This window comes from Epinephelus fuscoguttatus, linkage group LG15 (assembly GCF_011397635.1).
Source record: "Epinephelus fuscoguttatus linkage group LG15, E.fuscoguttatus.final_Chr_v1".
In the NCBI taxonomy this organism is placed as follows: domain Eukaryota; kingdom Metazoa; phylum Chordata; class Actinopteri; order Perciformes; family Serranidae; genus Epinephelus; species Epinephelus fuscoguttatus.
The window spans coordinates 23,272,472-23,288,653 of NC_064766.1; the positions used below are offsets into that span (position 1 = coordinate 23,272,472).

Here is a 16,182-nt window from a genome sequence, read left to right on the forward strand (position 1 = left end):
CCAGATATCACAAGGTTGTCCATCCTTGTGTACTGCTCCAAGTCATCTACTCTTATTTCAAGCTCTTCAATTTTCTTGTCTTTTTCTTTGATCACAGCCTTCAGTTGTTTCACTTCTTCAATTAAGTCCAGTAGGCCCATCTGTTGCTTTGTGACCTTACTTAGCTCCTCTGTCATGAAGTTCAAAGATTTTTTAACCTCCTCCATGTCTTCTGCTAATTTCTTTGTAGTCATGTCTTTAGTTGATTAAGACAGTACTTAGGAAGGCAAAAGACACACACACCAACTTTCTTGCTGAGATTCCAGGTAGTCCAATGTTGCTGGTATGTCAGCACACTGCAGCTTGTGCTGGCGCATGCAGAAGACTCGCACTGATGTGCTCACTTAGGGGTGGGCGATATGTAAGGGATAATGTATAATGAGCCGGTGAATACTGGAAAAATAACTCCCGACAGCATTCCCCTGAAGGGAGTTATTTTCCCAGTATTCACCGGCTCATTATACATTATCCCGCTTATTACACGGCTAATTATCAGTTAAATAAATAATGTTGTCTGCCTCTGCAAAGTGCATTAAAACCGACCGGATTCAACAACTTTTGGTGAAAGTTTTGTACTCACCCAGGCTTAGTGGACTGAACCGAGGCATAAAACTCGCGTAAAATGTCATTAAGCATGACTGCCGAGTGTGTATTCAAATCCGTCTTCTTTTGTTTTTGGCAGAGAAAGTCCGTAGGTATTCTTTTTCTTCAGCGGCATCCGTTAAAATCAGCCACTTCTGTTTGTTTTTTTCCTCGGAAGTTGTTTGACAGCTGCAGTGTTGCAGGGCAGCATCCCTAGCAATGCTGGGCTACATAGCAACTGTGTGTAATGACCGTTGCTACTAGTAGCGGTCATTACACAGTAATATCAGACCGCAGAATGCCGCTACTGACCAATATACAGAATACAGCATTTAATAGAGCCGTGTAATAAATATCATTAACAGTAATATCGTCATTGTTTTAACAATGTGCAAATTTACGTTATCGAGTATGTAAATGACTTCACAAGACAACTGAAAACACACGTTCACCGAACAAGAGTTACGTAACTTGCTTGCAGCAGCACGCCGCAGTACGCCTAGGTGGTCACATGATCTCTCACTGGCACCTTCCTGGCAGGTTAGCCTGCTGCTAAACAAACATTAGCAAGACAACATAGCAGCACCGCCCACGGATGCTTCAGCAGCTTTGGAAGATGTGGTTCAACTGTAGTGATAGGTCCCAGCCTGTAAGGTGGGAACTCATGCTGTATTGTGTTGCAGGGGAACAATTAAAGGGTTGCTCAAGTACCTGAAGCCTGCGTGGTTCATGAGTGGTTTGCAGTTATATCAATAAATAACTGAACATGTTGTCAGAAGTAAAGTCAGACGCAAGCGACAGTACTAGTGACTTAGTCTGCATATAGCGACACGCAAAAGTGTCTAGTTGTAGGTTGAGAAAGTTCACAGTACCGGAAGACCGTCTACAGAGCTACCTAGCCTAGCCACAGTTAGCTAAACGAAGTGGCAACATGGCACAGTTTCATGTCTCCCCGCTGGAAAAGTTCACCTTCAAGACTGAAGACTGGCCTAAATGGATTAAACGCTTCGACAGATTCCGCATTGCTTCTGGATTGGAGATGCAAGCAGAAGAGAATCGCAGGAATGTGATCTTTGAGAGAGCAAAGTTTAATCAGTGGCATCAAGTAACGGGCGAGACGGCCGACAGTTTCATTACGGCGCTGCACTGCCTGCCTGGCGAAGCATTGCGGTTACGGGGCTCTACATGATTAGATGGTGATTGACAGACTTGTGGTGAGTCTGCGGTTGCAAATGGACCCGGAATTGACGCTACAAAAGGCCGTCACTAGAGTCAAACAGAGAGAGCAGGTAAAAAAGCAGCAAGAAATGTTAAGAACATTTTTCCTTTAAAACATTGTGTCCATTAATATCATCCATGAGAAACAATTAATGAGCTATAACTCAGGCTGTTAAAATCACATATTTAAAAGAATATGGTCTAATTATTGTTATCTTCAAAATCCCCCAAATATCGAGATATTATTTTTTGTCCATATCGCACACCCCTATGCTCACTACACAGCTGTTTGCAGAGCTCCAGAAGGAAGAGCCACTGGGTCGTGTTGGCAACCATGCAGCGTCAGTACAGAACCCAGGCTCTCAGTGCAGCCATGTCCAGTACATTATAAAATAACATGAACTCACTCAAATAGTCATCAATGTTATGGCGTGCATGTGCAGTTGGGCCAGCTACTTGAGTCTAATATTTTCAGATAGGGAAAACTTGGGCCATTTTGCATAGACCAACATGATGTTGATAAATTGTGGCTGCTTCGTTCTTCATCTGCATAAATCAGTCGATGCACAATCGCCTCTCAGCTGCCAACTGTTGCCCTGCCTTTCCCAGACTTTCTCAGCAGCAGATTTCTCCTGCCAGACAAAAGATTTATGTTGTAACCCATTTGTAGGCAGAAAGATTAGAGGTCCGTAAAAAACTTAAATATGCTGCTAACGATTTTCTTCAAATTGAGCTGGAGCAGCACTAACGTGCAGCTGTGAAGGAGGAGTGAGTGTTCCTTATGCAGCACCACGTACTCCCAGTGAACCTGCAGAGTCATAATACGCTCTGTGAATTGACATCTCCACCTTTTGAACTATGGATGGCACAGCCACAAGAGGGGCATTTTGGATGTAACAGTCTTCACTGAGCAGTTGGTATTACTTACATTCTAGTATCTTAATGGAATTGTAGTCTAGAGCTGTAACGTTGGAGTTTTATCTTACTTTAGACTCAACAGACAAAACTGGTGACATCATGTTGAGCTTTCGGATATCAGATTGTAAGAAATTGAGATTTTTTTTCCCTGTTTTGTGACTTTTTATAGAGCACATAATTATTGTCCAGCATTGCTTTATTTACACCAAAACACTGGGCTACTGCACAGCATGCCAATGTCCCCACAAATTACGAGGACAAGAGCCAACAACAATGTGATCCAACTGTTGCTAATCATGCTGCACTGCTGAGAGAAATACAATCATAGACTCCAGTGTAAGTGAGAAAGGTAACAGAATTAAAAAGTGTTTCCTGAGAGCCCACTGCCAGCGCTGCCACTGGCACAGGCTAATGAACAAAGGAGATGTAAAGTTATCCCGTTTCTGTTGTGACGTGTTGAAGAAAATGAATGTTTTAAAGGGTAACTTTGGTATTTTTCAATCTGGACCCTATTTCCCAGGTTTCTGTGTCTAAGTGAATAATTGCAACAAGGATATGTGAAATATGTCCAGTATTGAGGGAGAAAAAGGCTGCAATGTAACTGCTTCGAAAAATATGCACCATCGGTGAACGTCTATTAAAAGTGCTTGTCTGAAAACATGACAGAGAGGATCCATTGAGAGGTCGACCTCTGTTTTTTGAAGAGTAAGATCTAAGGCTGATCTAGTCTGGTGGGTTTGATGATAGTGACTCTTTAACAAAAAGGTCTATCCCTGTAGGGATCCTTTCCATCACGATGCCAGATACCTATAATATCTGTGAGCCTGTCAGTGGCAGAAACAAGCACTTTTAGTGGATGTACAGAGACAGTGCTCAGTGGCCTGCAAGGATTATGTTATAGCTGGTTGTGTGCTGGCTGTGGTGATCTTGCTGAATACTGGACCAGTTTCCAAAATTGTTGCTCCCATTAGCCACTTAGGGTGCTTTCACACCCACCCCTGTTTGGTTCGGTTCAATCGAACTTAAGTGCAGTTCGTTTGGGCAGGTGTGAACACAGCAATCGCAGTCAGGTGTGCACCAAAACAACAGGACCAAGACCTTCTTGAAGAGGTGGTCTCCGTCCAGTTACAAATTAACCCTGGTGCGGTTCGTTTGTGGTGAGAACGTGTTCCGACCTCGATCTGAACCAACTGCAGTCACATGACACATTGTTTGGGTTAAACATGAGCATGTTACAGTCCTGGAGGATTATTAATGTTGGAGCCGCGCCTCGTTTTCAAACTGTATGGTTTGACTAAAATGAACAATGACAGCAATATAGTCCACAATGGCCAGCGCTAAAATCAACCTGCGTAGTTGTCCCTCCATTGTGACATTAGAAAGTGTCACATTTATCTTGCAAGTGTACTCTTCTTCAACGTTTTGTTTACTTTCTGGATTTTTCCTGCATGGAAATTCCGAGCAATCAAAAGCAGCTTTCTCACACAAGGCATTTTATCTGATCCTCTTGTAAATGCTGCCGTGAGAACACGAACCAACTCTAGGCAATTATGCATCTTTATAAAAAATAATAAAAAAAAAATCAGTCCCTGATTCGGATCAAAGCAAGACAACTCTAGGTCTGAAAGCACCCTTAGACACAAAACATGGTGTCCAGTTTGGAAATGACCAAAGTAACCCCTTTAAGGTTTTTAAAGTTAGCAGAAAAAAATGTTGTTGCTCAGAGTTAGTTACCACCGCATTCAAATTGGGTAAATCTTTTGTTTGGCTGCTGTTCAACTTTTCATCCCATTCCATCTGTTTTCATTCGGCTCCATGAATAAAGAAGCTCTTTGACATTATCCATGGCTAAAAGTCAGAGACAGAGAGACGTAAAGGGAGAGGTGTTGGAAGTGAGAGAGAGGGAAATCAATTTTGACGGAGGCCCTTAGTGGGCAACTGTTTATCACGACAACTGACTGCCTCTTATTTCTGACAAAAGCTGAAAGGGTTGGCAACAAAAGGTCATTTGGATTCAACTCATCCCAGCTTCCATCTAGTCTTCTGGCTATTCAGTTGGTTAATCAGACATTACGCCCTGAGCCTCTGGTTAATGGAGTCCATCGCCACAATGCCGTCTCACAGCCATGTTGATTATTTGGGTGTCTCTTATCTCTGCTCACCAGGGGCTTTATAGTAAACAACAGAGACCAAGGACCAAGCATTACACAAAAACAATTAGCAGAACATCCCTAAAGGTGCACCGAAGCCTGAAAGAGATTTTAAATCAGTGCTGAGAACAGATTTGTTCAAACTGAAGTCCCTCTACCAATTTAAGTTCAGTCTCCAGTGGGTCAACTTGTGGGTTAGTTTTTACTGTTCCTGTAAATGTTTTGGTTGTTATCCACTCATAATACAAAGGTTACACAAGGACAGCTTCTCATATTGTCCATAATGTCACATCTACTGCTCATTATGTAACAGTAATATAATTTAGTCATCATGTTGCAGATGAATTAATGGATGAATCCATTAATTTGTGATATAACTGGGTCAGTCACATCGATTTGTGATGTCCACAACTGGCTGCCAAAACTTCCGTCCAGTGTTATGATTATTAACGTAATGTCAGTTGTTATGGTAATAACTGTACTGAATTACCCTAGTGAGACGGTTATGTAATTATGTATTCAAACAATTCACTGTTTCCAGTCATTTGAGGAAACATGGATTCATTTCAAGATGTCCATCATACATGATTCAATACTTGTTGCCAGTTGCCCTGTAGGCACTTAATCTCCAGCCGTCCCGCAGGAATTACTCTGTGGTTCAAAAACACCAAACTGTATTTGTGCTTGGCTGCTCTCCGCTCTGTGTTGATGTGAGACCTTCTCTCACCCCGGCTGTATCCAGATGAAGAATGTGTTTTTATAACCTGATTTAAAAGATTTAAGACAAGAGATTGGAGATGAAAACAGATATTCTCGACTTTGGAAAGTTGGCACCATTATACAGGACAGTTTGGGTGATAAGATAGTCATAGGACTCCTCCTTTGATTCTGTGTGTGAATTTAAATCGTGGGATGGCTTCGTGGTACATCTGATTTGACAGAGGCTCCCCAGTGAAGAAACACGATCTTGTGACCAAGTTGGACGTAGCGTAACGTAATATCCCCCTTGGGAAATCAATGTTTATTACATTATAGACAGTAACTTAATTAGCTGCTTACTAGCTTCACCCCAGGAAACCTTGCTTTAAAGCCTGTTTATAACCATTTATGAAGCCCCTGCCCTTAAAGGGAAGTCCACCCTAACATCAAAACTACAGATTTTTCCTTTTATCTGTAGTGCTTTCTATTAGACTAGATTGTTTTGGTGTGAGGTACTGAGTGTTGGAGATATCAGCTGTAGAGATGTCTGCCTTCTCTCCAATATAATGGAACTAAATGGCACTCAGCGTGTAGTGCTCAAAGTGTCAGAAAAATCCATTTGAAAAACTCAACATCAATGTCTCTTTCCAGAAATCATGACCTGGTTACTCAAGATAATCCACAGACCTTGTTGTGAGCAGTTTTATGTAGGAAATATTTTCTGTCTACTGAACTCCAGCCACCAACTGTATCACCGTGCAGAAGGAAGCGTGCATCTACTTATGAATGAGAGGCTCGTGCTCGTGACAGCGCAAGATGTAAACATTAATGGTGTTCTGAAAACTTTAAAGACAGATTTGATTGACACACCGTGAGGTTGTATTTATTTTTAGATGAAAAAAAAAACAGACTCAGTGTGCAAAGGCCTTAACAAGCCTAGTGCCATCTAGGTCCTTTATATTGAAGAGAAGGCAGACATGTCTATGCCCGATATCTCCCAACATTCGGTCACTCACACTGAAACAATCTACATAATGTCTTATGGATTTTGAGGTGAACTGTCCCTCTAAAAAAAACATTTCTTCACCTTTCAAGGTATCCTCTCTTTATGGAAAATGATGTCATCAAGGCCACAATAAAAAAATTCATGGTAATTCTTAATAATAATTTGCTAATTTCAGATAGAGATCGACACATGCACGCTAAAAAGACAGCTTTTGCTAACAGACTTTATTTGCTTTAGCTAGCTGGCTAATAAAGCTAACTTTAGCTCTGTGTGTTGGTTGAAAATGCCCACTCCAGCTGACTTTCTAAGGTTTTGAGCGGACTTGTTTTAAGAACCCTCCAGAAGATTCTTAAATATGCACTTTATAGCTACATAAATGACATTATGCTAAAATTCTGAGGTTGATGCTTAAAGTCCTGGCAAAAAAGATAGCATAGTCGGGGCGCCCACTGGCTCACCTGATGTGTTGTTGCCGCAGCGGGGTTGATTCCAACCCACAGCCCTTTGCTGCATGTCGTTTACTCTCTCTCTCTCTCTCTCTCTCTCTCTCTCTCTCTCTCTCTCTCTTTTGTGTTCTGAGTAGATTAGGAGTAGCCTGAGTGTCAGACTGAAGCTCCCAGAACCTTCAGTCTGACATGGCTTCCATTGAAGGCGATTTACAAGGGGGAGGGAATTTGATTTTTTCCTTAACCAATCAGTAGAGATCAACGACTCACCCAGAATCTGACGTCATTAGTATCCATGCCTCGGGGGTGCCGAAAACAAGTGAGCATTGCCCGTTTAAAATGTCTCCGTTGTCGTGCACGCCCAGCTGCATCGCCGTTAAATCCAGTTTAGCAGCTTCCTTAATTTGGTCCTCCATTAACGCGAGTAGTGGCAAAATACCTCGATAGCATCGTTTATGTGGTCTGTAGGATCTGTAGCGGTCGCCATTGTTGCTATCCTCACCAGTTACCCACCGGTGTACAGCTTGACATCAGCGTGGCGCTGATTGGCTAATCGCTAGACCTCCGGCGTTCATTGGTCCGTCCATCGTTTGGACGAGATAAATCACAAATTCATTGAAGTAGGAGGGATGCCTGAGTGCACCATTGTCTGTATCTTTGTCTGTAATTGTTTAAGCAACCAAATTAACTGTATCTGTATCTGTGCTCGAAATGGGCGGCATTTAGACTCCAAGTGGGTGGAGGTTAACTTGAAACTGGGTGGGACCAAAACAGCAGTTTTTTATTTTAAGCCTGAAATTGGTATGGGTTAATCAGAAGTTGCTATATTTATAATTCATTATAACACTATTCAGATACAACAATCTTAGAATTGAGCATTAAACACAGGTACCTAAATGAGGGTTTACCCCCATCAGGAGCACAGATATTGACAGATTCTACTGGTATATTACATTATACATTCATATAAAGTATGTTATTATTTGTACCAGATACTCATTTAATCCAAGTATTCAGCTCAGTCCTATTGATGAGCCATTTTCTCAGTGGACAAAAAAGTTAAATTTACAACCTGTGTTTGCAGCCTAAGTTAGAGCAAACATCCACACCACAAGATCAATGTTTACCTTTCTATTTTTTGTTTTAGACAGGTTACACAGAAATAAACCAGCCCTCAAACTCTATATATGGCTGCTAAGCCCCTCCCCCAAACAATGATTGATTAATCATAGTGTAGCAAATGGTTAATAACACATCTGTTACCAGACATATTATATAATTATCCACTACTAGGTTAATTGATAACTCTAAATTGTCCGTAGGTGTGAATGTGAGCGTGAATGGTTGTCTGTCTCTATGTGTCAGCCGTGCGATAGTCTGGCAACCTGTCCAGGGTGTACCCTGCCTCTCGCCCAATGTCAGCTGGGATAGGCTCCAGCCCCCCCGCGACCCTCAAGAGGATAGCGGTTAGAAGATGAATGAATGTTCTGTATACTGAATGTCACACTTTTAGCCTCGTTAATAGTGACCACCTCACTTTCTTTATCAAAATAAAACACCACATTTGGATAAAAAACCTTTATTGAACAGCTCCCCTCAAAAAATATTCAAATTTCTGTAGCTTTGGTATCAACTCGTGTACATTAATGTATACAAGATCTAAACAGCACATAGAAAACAGTTTGTGTGCTCAAAGTGAATTACAAAAAGGTTGCACACGCTGTAATCCTCTGCAGCTGCATCAAGTACCACACCACTTATAGCTTAGACATTCACTGACAACACAGCATTGATGCACTGCTTTGAGAAACTCCAGTCACTGTAGAACTTTGCTAGAAGGAAAAAGTGTCCGATCAGTTATCAAAAAATTTAACAAGATGCAGACAAGCACATGGCAAACAATATATACAGAACAAACTTATTCCATCTAAAAGATATTTGTTGCCTCGGGTGAAGTTCTTTGTTATGTTTTCCTGGAAAATACCAGAAAATAATTAGTGTCTCTGGTTAGGATTTCCTCTGATATTTAAAGACTGTTGGCTGGCTTTGATGGAGGCAAATAGTTTTTGGAGGTTGTGGAAATTCTGAGAAGAGGCTGATGCCTGTCCACATGCACTACTGACTGTGTGCCCATGTGCAATGCACTGAACTGCTTATAATTTTAGGGATGACTGAAGATCATTCACATTAAAGGGCCTGTGGGACACCTTGCACATTGTGTGTTGACCAAATCCAGCTCAGTTAAAAAACTGATTTGACAGCTGTTAGCACATGTAGGAATGTCTGTCTGAAAAAATCAGTCCAGAGAGGTAGGGCTGAGTGATATGGCTTATAAATAATATCTCAAAGTTTTTGGCTATGCCACGATTTATGGTATATATCTTCATATTTTTATAGTTTCTCTAAAATACATTAATTGTTTCATTTAACCCTTTGATGCGTATGATTATATCAGTGTGATCATTGTAGTAAACTAAACAGCTGTACTCCATTTACTCTAACGCAGTCATTTCAGATTTCCTTCATTTTCAGGCTGGTTTTGTGGATTAGGAGCTAAATGTTGTGCCTGGGGCACGTCGTTTATTAATGATACTCGTTACCTGGAGAGGTTGGAAAAAGATTTTAATGATTATAACAGTGAATAAAGACCGACCCTGCTGTACAGGAATCAGTGAAGGGAAGCAGGGAAACTTTGCTGATATTCAACCAGCTGTGTGTCATCACATTTTTTTTTCATCCCTGCCCGTCCGGCGGTGGAGGTCCGGGTGCTAGTGATGGCCAAATGAAGCCTCATGAAGCATTTTCTTTATTTTCTGAGCCCACTAGATGATGCTTGGTGTTCAATAAAAGGTTGAAAGCATACTGAATTGCAATTCTTTGAGTCTCTCTTTACACCATGACATCAAATATAGTGGGCTCAGAAAACAAAGAAAATGCTTCATGAGGATTCATTTGGCCATCACTACCGGGTGCTGGCAGTGTCACGGGGGCGAAGCCCAACACCGTTCATCTGCACACACTGCAATGCCACACAGCTGGTTCAATATCAGTGAAGTTTCCCTTTATATTAATTGTCTTGTGTGGCGATCAGCCGTGATGTGGTGGTTCACTTTTACACTGTGATCTGTAGCCTATAGTTCGGCTTTAGCTTCTAACTATCTTTGTCTTTTTAACCTGTTGTTGCTGCTGAGTCAGTTTGACATCCTGGATATATCCTTCAAACACAGACTGTAGACCCCTCTGTCTGCTTCTCTCTGGAATCACTGTTTCATTTTTCAAAAAGTATGATAATATTTCTTCAAGGAGTGCAGTTAGTTACAGTGTGGGCTCCATGCTTACTTCGACAACTTGTCGGACCATCACAAAGGGGAGGGGCTTAGCAAAAGGGCAGTCGGGCACTTGCAAGTAAATGGCAAAGGGTAAAGACAAAGTTTTTGAGCTGAGGCAAAAGCGAGTATTTAAATTATCCAGGAAACAGGAGCTTAGTCAGGTGGTGTGAAGAGGGTGTGGATGAAACCCCAGCAATGTATTGTGCAGTTGGCTGCAAGGTGAGTAAACTGAGTCATTTTTCATGACAAATAACTTAAGTCTTGATAACCACTAATAAATAAAACAATTTGTAAGAAGCAAGTAAAAATGTCCTCCAGGAAGTTAGATTACTGACTCATTTGCCTGACTGGGCAATGATAGAAAAACATTACCTCTATGGAAGCGAATCGTGACTAATATTTAAATTAAAATGTATTTGCAGAAATGCTTTTTCATTTTAAGATTGTGGCTGCATTATTTGACTCATAAATAAAATTAATCATCAATCATCCTATTTGCATTTTAATTTTCTTCTTCAAGACTGCTCATTCTTTTACTTAATTAAAATGAAAAAGAAAAAGTCATTTGAAATTTAATTTTCAAAATATGCCCCAGCAAATAGATACCAAAATTCAATTTGAAATGTAAAATTTGAAAATTAAAATGCATTTGCAGAAATGCTTTTTCATTTTAAGAATGTGGCTGCATTATTTCACTCATAAATAAAATTAATAATCAATCATCCTATTGCATTTGCATTTTCTTCTTCAAGACTGCACATTTTTACATTTTTAACTCATGTTGGTGTGCAAACATGAGGTCCTCCATGGTACGCTTTATTGACTTACAAAAACGTTAAAAACACCTACAAAAAGCCGAGTGTAAAGAAGACTTAAAACGAGCTCGTGCAAAAGGACAAAAATAGTACGATTATAACGAAAACCCATTCACTCGACACACACACAGACATGGTTGAAAAACTCTGTGGCCTCCCCTGATTCTCGTTCCATAACACTGATCAACTCCCCTATCTAACCTACATGTGACTGATCGCCACCTACGCCCACAGTTGTGCAGGTAACCCGTAGCAACCCTAGTGCCTACTAACACTGAGAGACACGGCACCTGCTACCACTTTAAATGACTGTCAAGTCAGCGGACGTATTAACTCTGTATCCTCACTGAACAGTCCATGAAAAAATTATTTTTTCCAGAAGATATCTTAGTTACAACATGACTGAGTTAGCAAAGCAGTTTTGTGTTGCTGTGTGTGGTATTTATTCAGTTTTGGGAAATTACGATGTTTAGAAAGCACAATCTCAGGGAGCGCCATGATCTGTGATGCATCCATATATCAGATGTGCACACCGCCCCCTACTGTATTAGATGGGTAGCACCATGTTCAGCTGAAGAAGAGCAGCTCCTGACGTCACTCTCCTGCGCCGCTCAGATTGCCAAATCATTTTCGAATTATGGGCACTATTTTGCAGGGCAGACCACGAAAATGAAATAGCAATGTCTTCTTTGTTTTCTTTTTGATTATGGCATAAAATGTGCAGTCTTGAAGAAGAAAATGCAAATGCAATAGGATGATTGATTATTAATTTTATTTATGAGTGAAATAATGCAGCCACATTCTTAAAATGAAAAAGCATTTCTGTAAATGCATTTTAATTTTCAAATTTTACATTTCAAATTGAATTTTGGTATCTATTTGCTGGGGCATATTTTGAAAATTAAATTTCAAATGACTTTTTCTTTTTCATTTTAATTAAGTAAAAGAATGAGCAGTCTTGAAGAAGAAAATTAAAATGCAAATAGGATGATTGATGATTAATTTTATTTATGAGTCAAATAATGCAGCCACAATCTTAAAATGAAAAAGCATTTCTGCAAATACATTTTAATTTAAATATTAGTCACGATTCGCTTCCATATACCTCTTATCACTGCCATGAATGTATAAAGAGAACCGGATACAGCTTTAGAGGCATGGCCCTGTTCATTCCTATGAAAGTTGCTCAGTGGCACATGAAGCTAAATATTCGTGTGTAAAATTATTCAGGTCTTCTGCTCTGCTTCTGCATCATTGAGCATACACAGCGGGTGCACCAGAGACCAGCTGGTTGAGTGACTAACTGCTGGTTTAGCCCTTTGCTAACTGGAATTGAAATTGAAACAATTCAATTGTGTTGCTCTTCTACACTTGAGAAATGTGAATGGATAAAATCTTGATAGCGAGACAAAACAGGGATTGAGATGCTCAAAAAAATTATCAATTGAGCCTAGTGGCATTACATGACCAACCCAGATGTTTCAGTTCCACAGTTTGACCACTATGACAGATTAAGCTTCAAAGTCCAGCCCTGTTGTTGGCGGCTTTGCCAGCACTGAGTATCTGTATCAGGTCTATCCACTAAGTATCACCAGACACTGTATTTCTTCAAACTCATTTGTGTACTGCAACAGTGCACATGCACATCGTTTTTTTCACGTCGAAGAAACTATACAGTAACTCTCCAACATGCACCTATTCCACTATTCTTAAGTCACTAATCCTGAAAAAACTGTAATGCAGCTAGCATGCTAGCAATGCTACTTGTCCAACAAACCACACATTAAACCACTTAAATGAAAACTACTTATGCATTTTAAAGTGATTAATGGCGGAGAATGAAAGCTAAAAGACTGATACTTTAAAATAATTACCAGCACACTCTCATCACTCTTTCTTGTCTCTTTTGTCTTTTAATCTTTTCTACTCTTGAAAAGATTCCAAACTGCTCGGGGTGATAAACAACTTATGTTCTTAAACCTCACTTTGTAACCACAGCCAGTAACTAATCAATAAAAAATATATCTTATCCCTCCTCCTGCACTCTGAGCACATTTCTGACGGTTGATCTTATCCAACAGTGCTTTCTCCCAAAATTGTGATAAGAACATCATTTAAATGCTTGTCCCTTGCAAGACAGATGTATACTTTTTCTCTGCAGAGAAACACACATGCCCAGCTCTTGCAGGTTTATATTGTCCAGAGGCAGTCCAAGCCTTTGTTACTGGTCCATCATGTCTACTAGCTGGGGTGAAGCTGATGCAACAGCCGCGTAAAATCCACCTGGACTCGCAGGCTGTTACTCTCCAAGCCTCAGTAACACCACCTCTCTCATTATTAATGACGTCCTGGCTGGGGAGTTTGGGAGTTTGTGGTTATAGCTGATCATCAGCCGTCAAAGTGGGCCACTAGCGATACTACAACAGGTTTGTTGATGTCTGAAGAGGGGCCTTTGGTGACGTCAATGGTGGGTTCCACTGAGGGGTCCAGTTGGGGGATGGTGGCTGCCGGTTGACCCAAGGAGGCTACCATAAATAGGAAGTCGTTGGTGCGGCGGGGACCAGTCACTGCTACACCTCTTACGGCTTTGGTGGCGACCTTGGAGGAGCTCTTTAAGCTGGAGCCTCGTCGCGGAGTCTCACAATGCAGCAGGGCTTGGAAACATCTGTAAAACTGGGGCAAGCACACAACACAGACATCAGAAATATACTGCGCTGCAAAATTCTTCAAGACACCACAGAGGATGACCTTGTAGCCAAGAAGGTTATTTTTGTAAAACTGTTGCCAGATCTTGTCTGAAAACAATGAATATGAATGTTACATCCACAACACATATTGCCTAAACATGAATTTCATCCAAGCTGCTGTCTCTAGCAACAGGAAGTTAATTTGCCTCATAATTTTCCTGTATCTCTCCGTCTCTCTCTCTGGTGGTCCTTTAGGCAAATTCCAGATAATTAGGACTGATCAGACCCGTGTTCCCTCTTCCTGCCCTGCTCTGTACCCCTGCTTCCCACCGTACCACTCTGTCAATGAGGTTATTGTGTCGCCTGTCTGTTCATGTGGAACAATACGCCAGGGGACACAAATAATTTCTAAAGTTTCCAAAGTAAATTAAATGTTGAACTAATTACATTCTCAATCATGACTGTGAACCATTACTGCATTTTTAACTAGATAAGTAATTTTTTTAATGTGTGCTTATAAAGTGTGGTGGAGTGTGGAGAGTTTTACCTATTCTGTATTTTCTCTTTGGTAAAATTGCCCAAAATTTCCATTTAGTTTATAGGGCTGTACCCAAATATTCGGATATTAGAATATTTGTTTCTATGGGTAGGTATTCATTATGAAAATTTGTAGGGATGCACCGAAATGAAAATTTGTAGCCGAAGCCGAAGCCGAATATTATTAAACGCTTGGCCGAATACCAAGTACCGAATACCGAATATCATTGTTTAGTTTTTCATTAGTTTTTGCAGATGAACCACCTCCAGATTAGTGTTGTCAGGGTACCAATATTGGGACCCACTGTGCGATACCAATGAAAATATCATGGTTCTGAGTAGCATCACGATACCACAGCAAAAATGAGGCAGATGTGTCTTTTGTCATTTTCTATAATACGTTAATGATATTTCAATGGAATAAATTACTTATTGACTTATTCAAACTTCAAAAACAGCATCAATGAGTGATTAACATAGGGGGGGTCAAAATAAAATAAATAAATAAAATAAAAATCAACCAGCCACCCTCCTCCCCTGACAATCCCTTCATAAGTAATGAACAGTCCCTAAAGTGCGGTGAGGTTTGTGGGCCGTTACTGCCAAAAAGAGAGAAATGTGAACGGCTTGTTTCTCCTCTGACACATCACATACCTGTGTCCGGCTGGCTTGGCTGTTCAGGTACTTCTGGGCAGTCATGATGCCAAGAAGAGGATATTATTGGAACCGACTTCTCCGTCGCCCGGTAGGCCGATGGCCGCCGTATTTGACAGGAATACATTAACATTACTGTCTGTGTCTGTGACCCCCGTTCAACCCACAATCGGTGGGATTCACCTTTCGTTTCTGCTGCTGGTTGAAATCTGTAGGCTGCTCGCACAGCGTGCTGAATGATTTAAGCCTATTTTGCTCGCTCAAAACAATTTTTAGTCGCAAATGCGAGTGCCGTGACAGATGGATCGCCACACTGCCGACATTTTATTCCACCCGTCACAGCACGCTGTTTGATTGCGTTATCAAAACGCCGCTATTATTCAGCCTTGCTTTTAACTTATTCCACTGAATACCGAATGTGTGGTTTTTTGCAATATTTGGCCGAATATATTCGGTTACCAAATATTCGGTACATCCCTAAAAATTTGGATTTCGATAATCATTTTTTTATTTACTTATTTTTTTAATTTTTTTTTTTTAACATATTTTTTGGTGCTAAATGTAGTCTTTTTGTTGTTGGTAAATGTAGGTTATCAATAAAAATCAAAACCTTTAAATTGCATTGTTAAAAATGTGAAAATATAGTATCGCCTACCAACGGAGCTTGTGCGCACGGCACGCTTGAGCGCATCCGTCTGAGGCTGTGGATCAATGCCAAGTTTTACCACTTTATCACTATCCCTCTAACTTGTAGCTGTTTTTCGTTATCTTTTGAATTTAATATGAATTATGTTACATTTTTGTGAACGTTTGTTTCCCCCGTTTTGTACAATAAATTATTGTTTAAAGTTTCAACAAGTTTCTTTTGGAGTGTGTGACACAAGTCTGTTTTGAAAACGGCCGCGGACTGTCACCTGCTCAACAGTACTTTCGGATGCCATGACAGTAATAGCCAATAATGTCAAAATATCATTTACATACCGATTTAACAGACGATCACTGCTGCCCGACCTCCAGGTCCATTTGCGGGTCCCGCGGGTTACGGGTCGACCCGCGCATCACTACTCAGCTCAGTCTATAAATGCTGTACACAACAGTAAGG

The 16,182-nt window shown here is 40.7% G+C and overlaps 2 protein-coding genes across 2 annotated transcripts in view; one reads left to right on the forward strand and one right to left on the reverse strand.

Annotated features, from left to right (window-relative positions):
- Window positions 1-16,182, forward strand: part of LOC125901590 (ubiquitin carboxyl-terminal hydrolase 37-like) — a 311,232-nt gene that overhangs the window by 54,900 nt on the left and 240,150 nt on the right. The window lies entirely within an intron of this gene.
- tmtopsa (teleost multiple tissue opsin a) overlaps window positions 13,159-16,182 on the reverse strand; it is a 119,962-nt gene continuing 116,938 nt past the window's right edge. The window contains exon 4 of the mRNA XM_049597315.1: window positions 13,159-13,875. Coding sequence (XP_049453272.1) covers window positions 13,591-13,875 — 285 coding nt within the window. The 3' untranslated portion in view covers window positions 13,159-13,590. The remainder of the gene's footprint in view (window positions 13,876-16,182) is intronic.